This window comes from Sus scrofa, chromosome 13 (assembly GCF_000003025.6).
Source record: "Sus scrofa isolate TJ Tabasco breed Duroc chromosome 13, Sscrofa11.1, whole genome shotgun sequence".
Lineage (NCBI taxonomy): Eukaryota > Metazoa > Chordata > Mammalia > Artiodactyla > Suidae > Sus > Sus scrofa.
The window spans coordinates 44,069,062-44,082,443 of NC_010455.5; the positions used below are offsets into that span (position 1 = coordinate 44,069,062).

General features: G+C 39.2%; 1 protein-coding gene across 41 annotated transcripts in view; it reads right to left on the reverse strand.

Moving 5' to 3' along the window:
* The window catches only part of CADPS (calcium dependent secretion activator), a 503,292-nt gene that overhangs the window by 89,368 nt on the left and 400,542 nt on the right, over window positions 1-13,382 (reverse strand). For 13 of the 41 annotated variants that reach the window (XM_021069125.1, XM_021069128.1, XM_021069126.1 and 10 more), the window contains 4 exons: window positions 11,070-11,090; window positions 9,704-9,860; window positions 8,453-8,594; window positions 380-526 (listed from right to left, as the gene is read on the reverse strand). In XM_021069125.1, the coding sequence (XP_020924784.1) occupies window positions 380-526; window positions 8,453-8,594; window positions 9,704-9,860; window positions 11,070-11,090 (467 nt within the window). The remainder of the gene's footprint in view (window positions 1-379; window positions 527-8,452; window positions 8,595-9,703; window positions 9,861-11,069; window positions 11,091-13,382) is intronic. The other 28 variants (XM_021069167.1, XM_021069129.1, XM_021069130.1 and 25 more) reach the window with 3 other exon arrangements.

A 13,382-nucleotide genomic window follows, 5' to 3' on the forward strand; every position in this document is an offset into this window, starting at 1 on the left:
TGGCCAGCTCAGGAAAGGGGTTTCCTTGACTATTTTTGGACGATTAACTCTTAAAGTCATGTCACCTGCATTAAAAAAAACAAACAAAACCTTTCCCCAAACATGGGAAGAAGCCTTTTGCAAAAGAATTCAGGACGTGAAACATAGTCTTCAAACGTTCAGTGGGCGGAAGACAAATTGTTAGTGCTGTATATATAGCAAACGTCTTACAAACACGCTGCATGCCAGAAATAAACAATATTGTCTCTGTATGATCAGCAAAATATGTCTAATTATCCATCTCCATCTCTGTTATATAGGATGTATAGAAATAAACAATGCATATCCATGCCAAGATCACTTAAATTTAAATGAGATCTAATGGGAACTGAATACACACTCAGCATCATATATAGCAGCCATCCATGACGGTGCCGAAAAAGTAGGCATTTGTGGGATGCCTAGAGGGATGTTAACTGGTAGATTTGGTACTTTGGGAAGGTTCACATTAGGTAGGTTCACATTGGGTAGATTACTGGTTAAACTCCTGTGGAAGAAACAGACAGAAAGAAAAAAATACCATCACAGTGACAATGCAGATGTGGCAGAAGCACAGAACAGTTGTAAATAAATTGGCTAAGTCTACAGCAAGACAGTAGCGAAAACTTAAGCGACACATTTCAAAAAGCAGCTTACAGATGGGGAGCTGTGATGCGGCTCAGTATATAGAAAGAAATGACCAAAGTTAATGGAGAAAACAATTAACTACAGAGTGACTTAAAAGCATGGACACTCATGGAGACCTATATACAATGATCATTTTATTTAAATGCCTTTGTGATGGGCTGTTTCCAAATCCATTACCATGAAGGTCTAGACCTTGTCTCATACAAAGAACTTAAAAAGTTCATGGAATTCTTGGCACTGCTGTGGCTAGGGCTGCAGTGAAGTAGTTGAGATGGGTAGAAATTGTGGAGCACTTTGATTTTCTTACCCTTATTTGCAAATTGGTTTTGATGGAGGCACATTTCTTTAGTCAGAGAGTAGACACAAGATGTAGCAGGAAATTCACTCACTTGAATGCACGCATAATGGTAATGGACAGAAATGGAATTCTTTCCAACCACTACTTCTGAAGACAGGTGGATGTACCATGAGCATCAGAGTTGATGGCAAAGATGAAGGAAAGTGTATCAAGAAGAATGATTAGCTTTGCATGATTTTATAGAACATGTAAAGAAAATGGAAATATCCCTTCCTGAACTAAATGCAATTAAAATGGAGAAGTGTTTACATTCAAAAAAAGGAAAAGAAAAGAATCTCAGATTCAGCTTTCAGAGTAAATTCTTTGGCCATAAGTGGATTTAAAATGTGGCTTTTTTTCCCAAGTAATTACCCTTAAAAGTGAGATAGAGATCAGAAGAAAGGCTGATGGGGGCTGGCAGGGAATGAGAGGGAGTATTCCGTTTCTTGATCTGTATGATTGGGACACGGATGTGTTGGGCTTGAAAAGATTAATGAAGCTTCATATTTTCTGCAAAAAGTTAAAATTTATGTTAAAAATGAAGCAACAATTAAAAATTGTGACCTTGTATCAGCTTTTTGTTTTTTGAACAAAGATTGATCAACTGATGTGATGAAAGAGAGATGGATGGCTTTATGAGTAAAGAGAGAAAATAAAACAAAACAAAAACCCCAGAGCGAATCAACCATATCTCCTTGGAGGGACTGTGTCATATACTGCTCAACGAGCTGGCATCGTGTGCTTCTGTAGTGGCATTTCAAGGGTGTTCCATCCAGCCAAAGTCACTGGCACGGTGGAGCCCAGCCTAACTCTGCATCTGAGAGGAGCCTTCCTGTTTAAGTGGAGTTGACAGCATTTTGGCAAAGAAGTTGAGGTTTTCTTTTTGGATCTTGCAGAAGAAGTGCAAGTTTTGCCAAAGCAGCTCTGCCCCGGGCAAGCTGTATTTGACTAACACAATCTTGCAAGGGCTGGAGCTGCCTCTCGGCTTGCTTAGAGGGGCAAGCCTACTCATAAGTCTGAAATTTTGGACGCTGGAGATAGCCTGGACACCTGCCTCTCTCTAGAAACGAGCTGCCCTTTCATGATGGGAATACAGCCCCGGCTGCCGGATGGAAAAACCTAGAATGCAAAGTTCCAACCTGGCATTCTTCTCCTTAAGGGAGACAGGTGACTCACAGGACTGTCCTTTACACTTCACGTTTGGGGAGAGCCAATTATACTTTTGTACTCAGGACGAAAGGGCACTCTCACGGGAACGCTCAAAAGAAGATTAGCTAAAGCGAATATTAAGTGGAAGGGAAAAAAATGGAACTTCCACTTCCATGTTTCTCTGTTGAACTGGGGAATTTGCTTTTGAATTCAGTCCCTGGTGGTTCTCAGTCTTAAACACTGCTATGTAACGAAACCGTTGGCGATTTCCACTGAGACATGTGTAAGCCTATATAAGCAAATGTGATCATTAAATGATACACACACTGAATATTGATCAAGGAATTAGGAGATCTTTAGAGATGGCAGCCTGGAAAGTTAAAATGTCAATTCTGAGCAAATTAAAAGTAGCTAGGAATGAATAACATACAAATGTATGCAAAAGCAACTTAATTTAAACATATTAGCGGATGGTGGGCACGCATATTAGAAATGAGTTTCGTTTTGCACATGAAAATTAAAAAAATGCTTATATTAATGAAACACATTGTATTTGTAAAATATGACACTTTGGCTGGGCTGCACTGGACTCATAGAAACATCTCCTTCTGTGACATATTATTATGATATACTTGTAAAAGGCTGAAGAAACATGCTTGATATTTCTGTTTTTAGCTAAATAATATTGTGTATTATTAATGATATTAATAACTTATGTTAATAAAGAGACAATTCCAAGCATTATATATGACTAACACATGTGAGAAGGGGGGATTTTCCAGTAGCACTTAGGTCAAACCAGGCTCCTGGAGCTGCTGATGGATATAAAAAATTATTATTTTAGAGGGCCCTTTAGCAACTACCTAAAAGCAGGTTCAGCATGCTTCTCGGTGAAAATCATAACTGGATATCTCTGGATAGTGTAAGAGGTGTAAATTGCAATCCTAACAATGGATACATGTTAAAAGTTAGACTCATTCATTTTGGGGACTGCTGAAAAACATTTGCTCCCATTCATGTCAAAAGACTCCTCCCTGGATTAAAAAATACTCATCTGCTCTCTCTCACCCTGATGAATGTTACAAATGTGTGTATATCTCAGCATTTCCACAGAGGGCAAAGTCACTCCTTACTTCTAGAATTAATTCTAATACAGTTGTGACTCTGCACAGAGAGGGGATGGTTGAGTCATCTCTCCAAGTTTTCTGCTTTAGATTTATGGATGGGGTTACATTTAAGACACAGAATGCCTTCCTCTTTATGAGCCATTTGTTGTATGAATTATGTGGTACCTTTTGTCTTCTTTTGGTGCTCTGAACACTAAAACCTCTCTCTTTGTTTACTCTTACATCTAATTCCTACTTTGGGGCGTGGAGCACTCTATTATCTTCCTAGAGTTTAGAAAAGTGGTTCCTCAAGCTTTTTTTCACTATCACCACCAGACCCCTCAACTGCTTTCCCCATCAAAGTTTAATACCACCAATATACTATACATCTGTTTGTGTACTGTATGTAGATCTATGCTTTATACATATTTATGAGTATGATTTTTTTGTTTGCCCTCTCCCTCTCAAAATAACCAATTTCCACCATCTTTGGGAGCTGTAAAGCCCTTGTTTAGAATGTGTGGCCTAGAGAATAAAGTTCTAAACCTCATGGGATTTTAAAACCTCCCAGCTACCGCTCCAATCTTATAGTTTGTCTCCTTTATAATTCATGCTGGTCCAAACCAAACATTCATTGTTTCTGCTGCCTACCTGACTTTCCTCCCAATTTTATGTCTGCCCATCTTCTTTCCCAACACCTTACCCTTTTGAGATACCCTCCAAACTATTTCCTTTATGACTCCTCAGTGGAGGTTCATTCCCTTCTATCTCTTGTCCTCATAACTCTTCCTTAAATTACTTGTACATTGGTAAATACTGAAAGTCATTTTTCTTGTGTGCATGTTGCTCAGACCCAACTACATTAAAATCCACAATCAGGGGATTGCATTTTCTTTTCTGTGTTCCTCCCCAAATAGTTTTCCTGTGGTAGCTGACAATTTTCAGCCTGTGTGGGTTCCTTAATTAAAGTCAGCTAATCAGTAAATAGTTACTGAACACCTGTTATGTCCCAGGCCCTGTTCTAGGTGTTAGGAAGGCAAAGGTGATTGAATGTGGATATGGGGTAAATATGGAAAATCACATATTCTCGAATGTTAGTGTTGGAAAGTCTTGGGTATTCAAAGTTCTTTTTTTACAAAGGAAGATGCTGATGTTCAGGAAAATCATATGACTTGTCCAAGGTCACTCAGCAAGTTACTGGCAGAGTTAGGAGTTGGCTTTTAGTCTAGTACTTGTCTATTTTATACCAAGCTGCTAAAGTATCTTTGGTCTGACATTTTATTATCATTAATATAGTGACATCTTTGACAATATTGGAAAAGAGATTATTTAAAAATACTTTCCATGTGTCTATCTCAGGCAGAGAGATATAAAGTGCATTTTGAGACATGAGAAACCCAAAGTTTTCAGTGTGCACATATCAAGAAGCAGTGCTTGGTCCTCCAATTCAGAATCATTCTGACCTGAAATGGGTAACAATGAAGTGTGGATTCTTTGTGCTTGAAAGTGTTTCAGTAGAGACTGAAAGATGATCTGTCAAGGAAAGCATAGTGCAGAGGGGTTTCTAGACTTGCAAAGCTTTGGATTAAATGCTTTCTAAGTTTTCTTCCACAGAGAATGCCAGGATGACTTGGCTGGTAGAAATGTTGTCCATCTGCTAGGGAGGACCCAAAGTTCATATTCAGGGCTGCCTGGAGGGTTCCGAACAACTCATGACTTGTCCTGATGGATGTTCCTGAGAGGCTTATGGGCTCCAGTCTGGGCTTGTCTGGGAGAGGCTACCTTCAGCTGTGGTTAGAAGCTAGGGGATGACATCTTCCACCAATGCATAGAAATTCAAATCACAACTCTCATCTGGCTTAACAGAAACAGAGATACAGTTTCCCTTTTATCTCCTTGCTGAGATGGAAGGCCATCTTTCGAGAGAAAGAAGCAATAAGGACTTAGTCATTTGACCTTTTCTAGCAAATAACTTCAGTTGTATCAAACCCAAATGATGATTACATCTCTGTTTTCTTTTAATGGGCCATATTTTGAAATAAGAAAATCTGAAGAATAGAGAATAAAATTTGTTTTTAGAATCTTCCATATATTGGTAGCATTTCTTTGTCAGAGTTCTTTTTTTTTTTTTTTTAACATTTAATGTATTTTGTTAACAATGTGGTGGGGGGAGGGGCACTGAACCTACACAGGTGAAAATCCACATACATTATATTTAGCCCTTGCATCTGTGATTCCACATTATTCTCAGTTCCATATCTATGGATTCAACCAACTTATGACCATGTAGTACTGTAATATTTGCTACTGAAAAAAATTCACATGTAAGTGGACCTGCATCATTCAAACCCATGTTGTTTAAGGGTCAGCTGTACTTGTTTTTCTTGAAGTAAGCTTTGCAGTGCATTTCTCAGTCATTTTACCTATAATCAGGTGTCTATAATCATGACTTTTGAAAAGTGGAAAACAGAACAATTGAAGTATAACAACTGTTTAAGAGAAACTATGCTGTATGAGTGTGTATTAGAGGATCATGTGGCAAAGCAAAGCAAATCTATTTATCTAAGTCAGCTTCTCATTTCTGAGTAAGCTTGATGAAAAACATTCCAAGAAGATCATTCTTTACTTGGAAAAAAAAATAAAGAATCTCTGCTTCTTTATCAACCTGCTATCCAGGTTCAGAGAGAAGCTCATCATTCCTCTTTATAGGTAAAAAGTAGAGAGAGTCATTCTCCTTAGTACATAAGTGTGTTCCCAATTTTTTTATACCCTTTGTTTTGTGCCGGCCATTCTGCAAATCTGTCCCATAGCATCTACATTCTGTTTACAAATTAGCTAATAAAATGTATGTAATTTCAAACGATTTTAACTTATGTTTTACTTGACACCTTCTAGTACCTCTACCTACTCTGAAAAGCATGTACTATTTAGCATGAATTAAGCAAACCAGTCATATTCACGAGTCAATAGCACAGTTTGGGACAGCAAAAAGCTACTTAAGAAAAAAAAATACATCCTTATAAAATATTCTCAGGGTTCTAGTCACAAACGATTAATCCTTTGCCAATTTTTAGATCTTTAAATTACTGATCAAAAAATTCATTCTTCATTTTCTTTACTCATTAAAACAAAAATCCAGATAAAATATTTCCAGACTAAGACTTCCGATTATGAAAATGACTTTGTTTCTCTTTTTGCTTCTGACTGACCAAGTATATGTAATGCTTCAAAAGAAGAACAGTCATTGGCTTGGTTTCTGAAGAATTTAACAGGTTATAAAATGACATTAGTGACATTATCATAGAGCTTCATGACAATTATCAGACATTGAGTCAAGACTTTTTAAAATTAGTTTTACAGATAAGAAGACAGTTATAGAGGTTTAGACCCTTTCCCTCTGGCTGGTAAACGGAGGACAAGGTCCTAACTTAAGGGCTTTTTAAGAAAGAGTGATGAAGGAAGCTCCTAATTTCCTCCTGTGTGTGTGTTGGTGGTAGTAGCCTCCACATTTAAATCCAAGAAAGTAAAAGCTATTTCAAGACCATTGCTATTTTCAAAATGCAAATATTACTCATTTTAACCTTTTCCTTTTTCACAACTGTTCTGCACAGTACACTGTCTTGATTAGAGTGAGCCATTAAAAAAAAAAATGCAGTCACTTGTTATTGCTTCATCATCAAGGGTCCTGGTTCTATTCTCATGAGTTAAAAAGCAGCAAGGCCATATTAAGAGGCCATTATAAACCTGAGAATAACAAGCTAAAATTTAGATTCTTTTTGGTACTTGCAAATGAAGAGCTACTGGCTATTAACCTGCTCTCAGTAGGGTAAGTCTAGAAACCTCTCTTGTGGCTCAGATGTGGAAAGAGGGGGTGTGGGCTGAAAAAGCTATTTTGCTCTGATTTAGTCATTAATCAGAATCTTATTCAATGTAACATTAGAAGGAGGATCTTAATTCAGAAAACTACTTAAAGACAGGGCACAAGTTAAGGCTTCCAAATTGAGAAAAGTGTCTTAAATATCTGCTCCAGAGTGCCTGAAAGTATGCTGTGCATATCCCACTCCGCTCCATGCTGGTTGCTGCATCCCACAGATGGAAAGGACCAGAGAAAACAAACCGGTTCTCTTACAGGAAAACAAGATCATCTAACTGAATAAAGCTGTTATCTGGGTTTATTGGTACTTTTCAAACCATACTAGAAAATTCTCTCCATCTAGGAATTCTCCACTTCTCCAGAAAGGAGAGTCCAAGACTGACCCTCTGGCAGTCTTGAAAGTCAGCCTTTCTTCTTGCTGGGAAATGCAAATGGCATGGGATCTGCCAGACCTTCCAAACAGGATCTATGTGCCAAGGACTTGTGGAAATTGCCAAAATCACAATCTATAGGATTTCCGGTTATTAGTCCCACAGGATAGATAGCCCATTAAAAAAATGGCAGTGTGATCAAATTCATTTAGGAAACTCTGGATTAAGCACAGTCAAACAAGTTTCTGTATTACTATATTGTCAGGGTTTGAAATACACTGGTGTGCTCTGCAGCTCTCCAAGAGGCAAGGGTGTGGGCTGGATGAATGGGGTACAGGGAGTTTCCTGCACATATCTGGCCACCGAGTCCTTTATTTGAGGAGTGTCTCAAAAGCCCAGACTAGGAAATGACAAACTCGAGCCCACAGGCCAGTTTCCTGCCTCTGAAAATAAAGTTTTATGGGAACACAGTCCCACTTATTTCTTGAGTTACTGTCTTTTGCTGCTTTTGTGCTACATTGTAGAGTTGAGAGTTGACAGAGATCATATCACTTGAAAATCCTAAATATTTACTCTCTGGCCTTTTACCTAATAAGTTTGCTGACCCCTTGCCTAGCCCCTATGGAACATACTGGGAAACATTAATTCCCAGGGATAAAGCCACTGGAGTAAGATACACAGTACAAATATCACAGCCAGGTTTATATCCCGTATTGCTTATGTCTTGTGCAATAAAACAGAGATTCCATTTCATAACACATTCCTCAAACTTTTCCTTCCTCCCCTCTTTGGACAAGGAGCCTATGAGAATCATAGCTGGAAGTAAGTCTGGTATTTGCTCTGTGTCCATGTTAACAGTGAAAACCATAAGACACCACGAATCCATTTCTGTATGACTCTCCAGCCATTTGCACCCAAACTCCGATGGTATCAAAAGAGGTTTCCTTACTTGACTGGTTCCCATGACTCCCGCTCAAAGCCCCTGTGAATGGATTGTGCAATTGAGGACTCCATCAAATCCACATATCTAACCACAAGTGGGGCAAACAGGTCTTGCAGGTGTTTGTGAAATTTTCCATTGCACAAATTATCTAGAACAGATAAGCAAAAGTGTGGTAAGAATCCACAGTTGCTTTATAGCATGGAGTGTATGTACACAGAGAGGATAGTCTTCTACATTAAATACACTGCTTTTTAAAAAAGACAAAAAGATAGAAGAGGAGAAGAAGGAGGAGGGGCAGAGGAAAGGGAGAAGGAGAAGAAAAGAAGAAAGTGTACCAGTAGCATCAAAGCTCATGCTTCAATCTGTGGAAGGAAAACAGAATTCAAAAACCTTTTACTCATTTGTGACACTCTTCTAAAAGGGAAAAAATGAATAATTCTTCCTTAAAGAACAACAGAAGCAACAATTGATACTGTTTTTTAGACTTCACACCTGCTTCCTTTTCTTCCCCTCTTAGTTACCAGGAAGAAAGAACATTCTCTACCCTTCCCTACCTTTATCACTCTCCCTGGGAGCAAGGTCTATTTCATGACTATGTGTTGATGTAAGGTACTCTGATATGCTTGGGGGTGTTACTGAGCTAGAAATTGCTTTTCTTTTTTCTTTTTTCTTTGTTTATCTTTATAGGGCTGAATCAGGGGCATATGTAAGTTCCCAGGCAGTGGTTGAATCAGAGCTGCAGCTGCCAGCCTACACCACAGACACAGCAATGCCAGATCCAAGCCAAATCTGTGACCTACACCACAACTCATGGCAATGCTGGATCCTTTCCCCACTGAGTGTGGCCAGGGATTGAACCCACGTACTCATGGATACTAGTCGGGTTTACTACCAATGAGCCACAATGGATACTCCAGAAACTGCTTTTCGTCTAGGAGGCATCTTTTGAGAAAAACTCAAAATGTGTAGTGGGTAAGCTAAGTAGCTTGTTCAAGAGCAAATGAGACACACAGGTACAGGCATCACTTTCCCCCTGCTCTGGGGCTCTTATGTCTCATGAAGAGAGAGCAACAGGACACTTGTTGGAAGAAAGGGAATGTGCATTAGCTCTAGGTTTTTTTTTTTTTTTTTTTTAAATAATCATAAAGCTATGAAGACCTGTGTCCAACCTGCAGTCTGCCAGGGATAAAGACGTTTTAGCAACCTGGTTATGGGCACACTACTTAGGAAAGTCAAACAGTCAAGGATGATACATACGATCGGTCCGCAGAAAATCATTCAGGAGCTGAAACAGTGGAAAACTGTCCCATGTGTCTGGGGGCTGCACCTCTAACGCTGCATCCATGTCCACTGCAAAGAGTGACAGGAACGTCTCTGCATGTTCCACCATCAAATCTGACCACCACGCGAAGGCCTTTGAAATTTGGCAGAAAAACAATAGACAAAGAGGTGATAAGCTGCTGCTCTGACCCAAGACGTGAAGTCCAGCCCTCACTGTTCAAGACTCTGTGCATCCAGCAGGGTTTGGTAATTTTATTGTAAAGAGAACAGCATTTTGGGATACAGCTGGGCCTCGATGTGTCCCAAGGTCCTGGCTTTTCATGATTCCAGGCCTGCCTTAGAAAGTCTTTATTCTGATCTGCAGGTCAGAGAATGCAACTTGTAGAAATGACAGGCATGGAACTTCTGTTCAATTTACAATAACTCAGTATGTTTTGAGTCATGCTCTTTATTGCTCTTGTTGGCTAGTTTTTGCTCTAAAATATTAGAATTTGGGAGTTTCTTCACTGTGTTTATGGGTTTTCTGCTGGTCTAACTTGAAAATTGGCAATTATTATTTACTTATGTCTACACATCTGGGGCTTAATTGTCTGGTCTCACACAAGCTCAGCAACTCATGTTTCCCTACACACTGGACATGTTACTCCTATTTCATACCAAGGCGAAGGAAACCACTGTTGCAATTGCCACCAAACTTTTGAGTGGAAATCTCTTTAAGCAGGGAGCCTCTGGTTTTGCATCCTGTCTCTAGGAAAGATCAGGCTTAAGGCAGGAGATACTCGGTAAGATCAAGACTTACTTTTCTGAGGGTTGGACACATATGTACATTGAAAACCAAAAATATCAGTGAAGTAACTCATTTTCATGCACGTGGGTCCTTGGAAATCATTGTGCAGGGTCTCAGAGGTGGCATTCACATCAGATGGGTCAGATGTGAATGCAATTCAAAGGCATGCATGCATGTGGACTAATCATTTCTGGCAGGGAGCATGCAGAATGAGTGGCAGTGTCAACAAGCCCCCCTTCCCCCCCTTTTTTTTTCTGATTTCGAAGAGAGCAAGAAAACAAAAACAAATCACCAGCCCCTTCTAGTCCCCCACCTCCCTGCCCAATGCTGTAAAGTATTTACATGGGAAACACTTTCCGGAGCATTCACCGAAAAAAAGATGGGGCGGTATTTGGAAACATGAAAGATGATTGTGGAAATAATCCCATAAATGAGAGTTTGTTCAATGGCCAAGCTCTTCTGTGATCTATCAGTTATTTGGGGATATTCTAACAGCCACCAGGAGGCAGAATAGGAGTTCACCTCTTTTCTTTCATGAGATTTCATTTTACTTACTTCTCCTTTATCAACATGTGGCTGGGTTGCAAATTAAATGGAAAAAATCAAGTCATGGACCATTCTGCAAGGTCAGCTTGGCTGGAAATAGACACCTGCTGTTTCCATTTTAATTTACAGTAAAACCTCACTAATTCAGAGCAACAGGAGAAGAGACATGAAAGTCTGTCGGCAGAAAAGCCTAAATTATTAGGCTTGTTAAAAAAGAAATATTATTGTGCTGCTTTCCAATGCAGTCTGTACCTGGGCACCAAAATAAAATGTATTCATTAGTTATCACCTAAACATATCATAAATGTAAAAGTTTTGTTTTTTTAAGACCCTCCAAATAATAATAGAGAAATTCACCTATAAATTGAAGTCAAAGAGATGGAAGCTTTGACTTTCTTGCTCCCGGGATGAAACTTGGAAAAAGAAACTTTAGAATTTCCAGACTAAGTTGAGTTCAAGTCCAACATTTTACTTAAGAGAAATTAAAGGGGCCACATCTGCAATTGAATTGTCACAAATTACAAGTACTTGGGTCTGAATCAATGAGGTTTTATTGTAGTTTCACCACTTGGGGATGAGAACCCTGGGGTTTGGGCTTGCTCCACAGACGACCTGGCCAAATCCAGCAGAGGAAGAAATCCTCCGCCCCACCCTCAGAGCTCTCCTGGCCACCTCTCTTTTAGGCAGGGACCTTCTAAATGTTGACACTTGGTGGAGCCCCACTCCCAACTCCCAATCCTATATGGAGGGCTGGCCCTCAACAGTCCTGATGCAGGATTTGTGTGTGCACAATTCACAATGGCACACCAACTTATTCTTTAGTTATCTGATTCACTTTACATCTTCAGGGTTAGTCCAAGAAAAGAGTTACTGGGGAGACTACATTGCTTTCCAGTTACAATTGTGCTCTAGGATGACAGGAGAAAAAAAAAAGACCCACACAAAATGAAACTAAACAAAAATCTAATCCTGAATGCTTGAAATTAAAACATTTTCAGCCCAATCTTACACCTGTTTCTTACCAGCGTTATAGAAAAGTTGCAAACCAGAGGCCATAAGAACCACCTATTTCTATTTTCTACAGAAAACTTAATCCCTTGTTAGAATATGATAAATTACTGAGCAATTATCCACAGTTGTCACATTAATAATCACATAGATAGGTAGCCCTGCAAAGAACAATGACTACTGTGATATGAATTACCACCACGGAAGTCTGGCAGGGAAACTTAGGATTCTAGTAAAAAAAGAAAATTTAAATAGGGGGAGGAGGGGTATCAGAGAAGTAAAGTCCAAATTGATGTTTATACACTCAAGGTAATTCTTTCGGAACCTCATAACCCGACTCTGCGAGAAGGGGGAAAAAGTTTCTGGCAAGGGCACTAACTACTAAAAAACCATACCATAATTTTAATTTAATGAACAGAGTCTGTGTGCCTGGGTTGGGCAAGGCAAGGCTTTAAAATAAAACAACGATTATATTTATTTATTTTATTCTTGCTCAGACAGATGAATGCTATTTCTGTACACAAGCTAACTCAATGTTTACGGGCATCTCAAGTCTTCAGAAATCTTTTCCAAAGACAAGAAGGAGTTGTACTTTGGCTTCTACATACTTACCCAGTGTTTTTCATTTTAAGGCAAAGATGTATGCTCAGGGGCTACAATCAACCACACTGGACACACTATATAGTCTGTACACAAACTACATGTATATATGTACCCCTCTGTGAACCACAATACATATATACATATACATACGTATACATAGAGAGAGATTGCGAAGGTGAAGCAACAGTACATGAAGGCATAACTCCTCTGTGTGTGTGTGCATGTGTGTGTGTGTGTGCGTGTGTGTGTGCGTGCGCACACATATAACTTAGGCTCTGAGAGCAGAATTAAGCTGTAATTTAGACATGTGTGACAACTGCTAGTATATACTGCACGTATGTATAAATGACACATTCTTAGCTGGTGGGAATTTTTTTCTCCTGAAACATTTAATTACATTATATTGGAATTAAAAAGCATTTTAAAGATTATTATTATTATTACTGTTATTATTTTTGGTGGGGAGGCAATTCTACTTGTTATTTTTGTCTGGTGCATGATTGCACCAAGATCCATGTTGAGGATTTTGTGGTTTTCTAGAGTTTATTGAGCACCTGAAGAATATGGCAGTGAGTACTGGTCAGTAGAAAAAAAATTTCATCCTTCACCAGCATCCTTCTGGCAGCAGAATCTTATCCTCAGTCCATAAGGGCAAATTCTGCTTCTATGGTTGTAGTCTAGAGGCCCTTGACCTGGCTTTACCCTGGGATC